Source organism: Tupaia chinensis, unplaced genomic scaffold, assembly GCF_000334495.1.
Source record: "Tupaia chinensis unplaced genomic scaffold, TupChi_1.0 Scaffold000355_1, whole genome shotgun sequence".
NCBI classification, from domain to species: domain Eukaryota; kingdom Metazoa; phylum Chordata; class Mammalia; order Scandentia; family Tupaiidae; genus Tupaia; species Tupaia belangeri.
In genome coordinates, this window is record NW_006159850.1 from 2381639 (window position 1) to 2382126 (window position 488).

General features: G+C 70.9%; 1 protein-coding gene across 1 annotated transcript in view; it reads right to left on the minus strand.

Moving 5' to 3' along the window:
* Nucleotides 1-488, minus strand: part of FOXL1 (forkhead box L1) — a 4720-nt gene that overhangs the window by 727 nt on the left and 3505 nt on the right. The window contains exon 3 of the mRNA XM_006152718.3: nt 1-481. Within this exon, the coding sequence (XP_006152780.2) occupies nt 1-481 (481 nt within the window). The remainder of the gene's footprint in view (nt 482-488) is intronic.

Genomic DNA, 488 nt, shown 5'->3' on the forward strand with positions numbered 1-488 from the left:
GCTCCAGGGTCTCGACGCGGGGCCGCTTGGCCTCCGGGGCCCCGGGGCCTGGCTTGGGCTTCCGCTTGCGGCGTCGGTAGTTGCCGTTCTCGAACATATCCAGGCAGCGAGGGTCCAGCGTCCAGTAGCTGCCCTTGCCGGGCCGCCCCTTCTCGCGGGGCACCTTGACGAAGCAGTCGTTGAGCGACAGGTTGTGGCGGATGCTGTTCTGCCAGCCCTGCCGGTTGTCGTGGTAGAAGGGGAAGCGGTCCATGATGAACTGGTAGATGCCGTTGAGCGTGACCCTCTGCTCGGGCGCGTCCTGGATCGCCATGACGATGAGCGCGATGTAGCTGTAAGGCGGCTTCTGCGGGGGCTCGGCGCGGCCGGAGGCGGCCAGGGCAGCGGCGGGCGCGAAGGCCAGGGGCAGCGCGGGCCTCTCGGGGCGGTACAGGTAGAGCATCGGCGAGGCGGGCAGGGCAGGGCAGCGGGGGCCCGAGGGGGGGGGC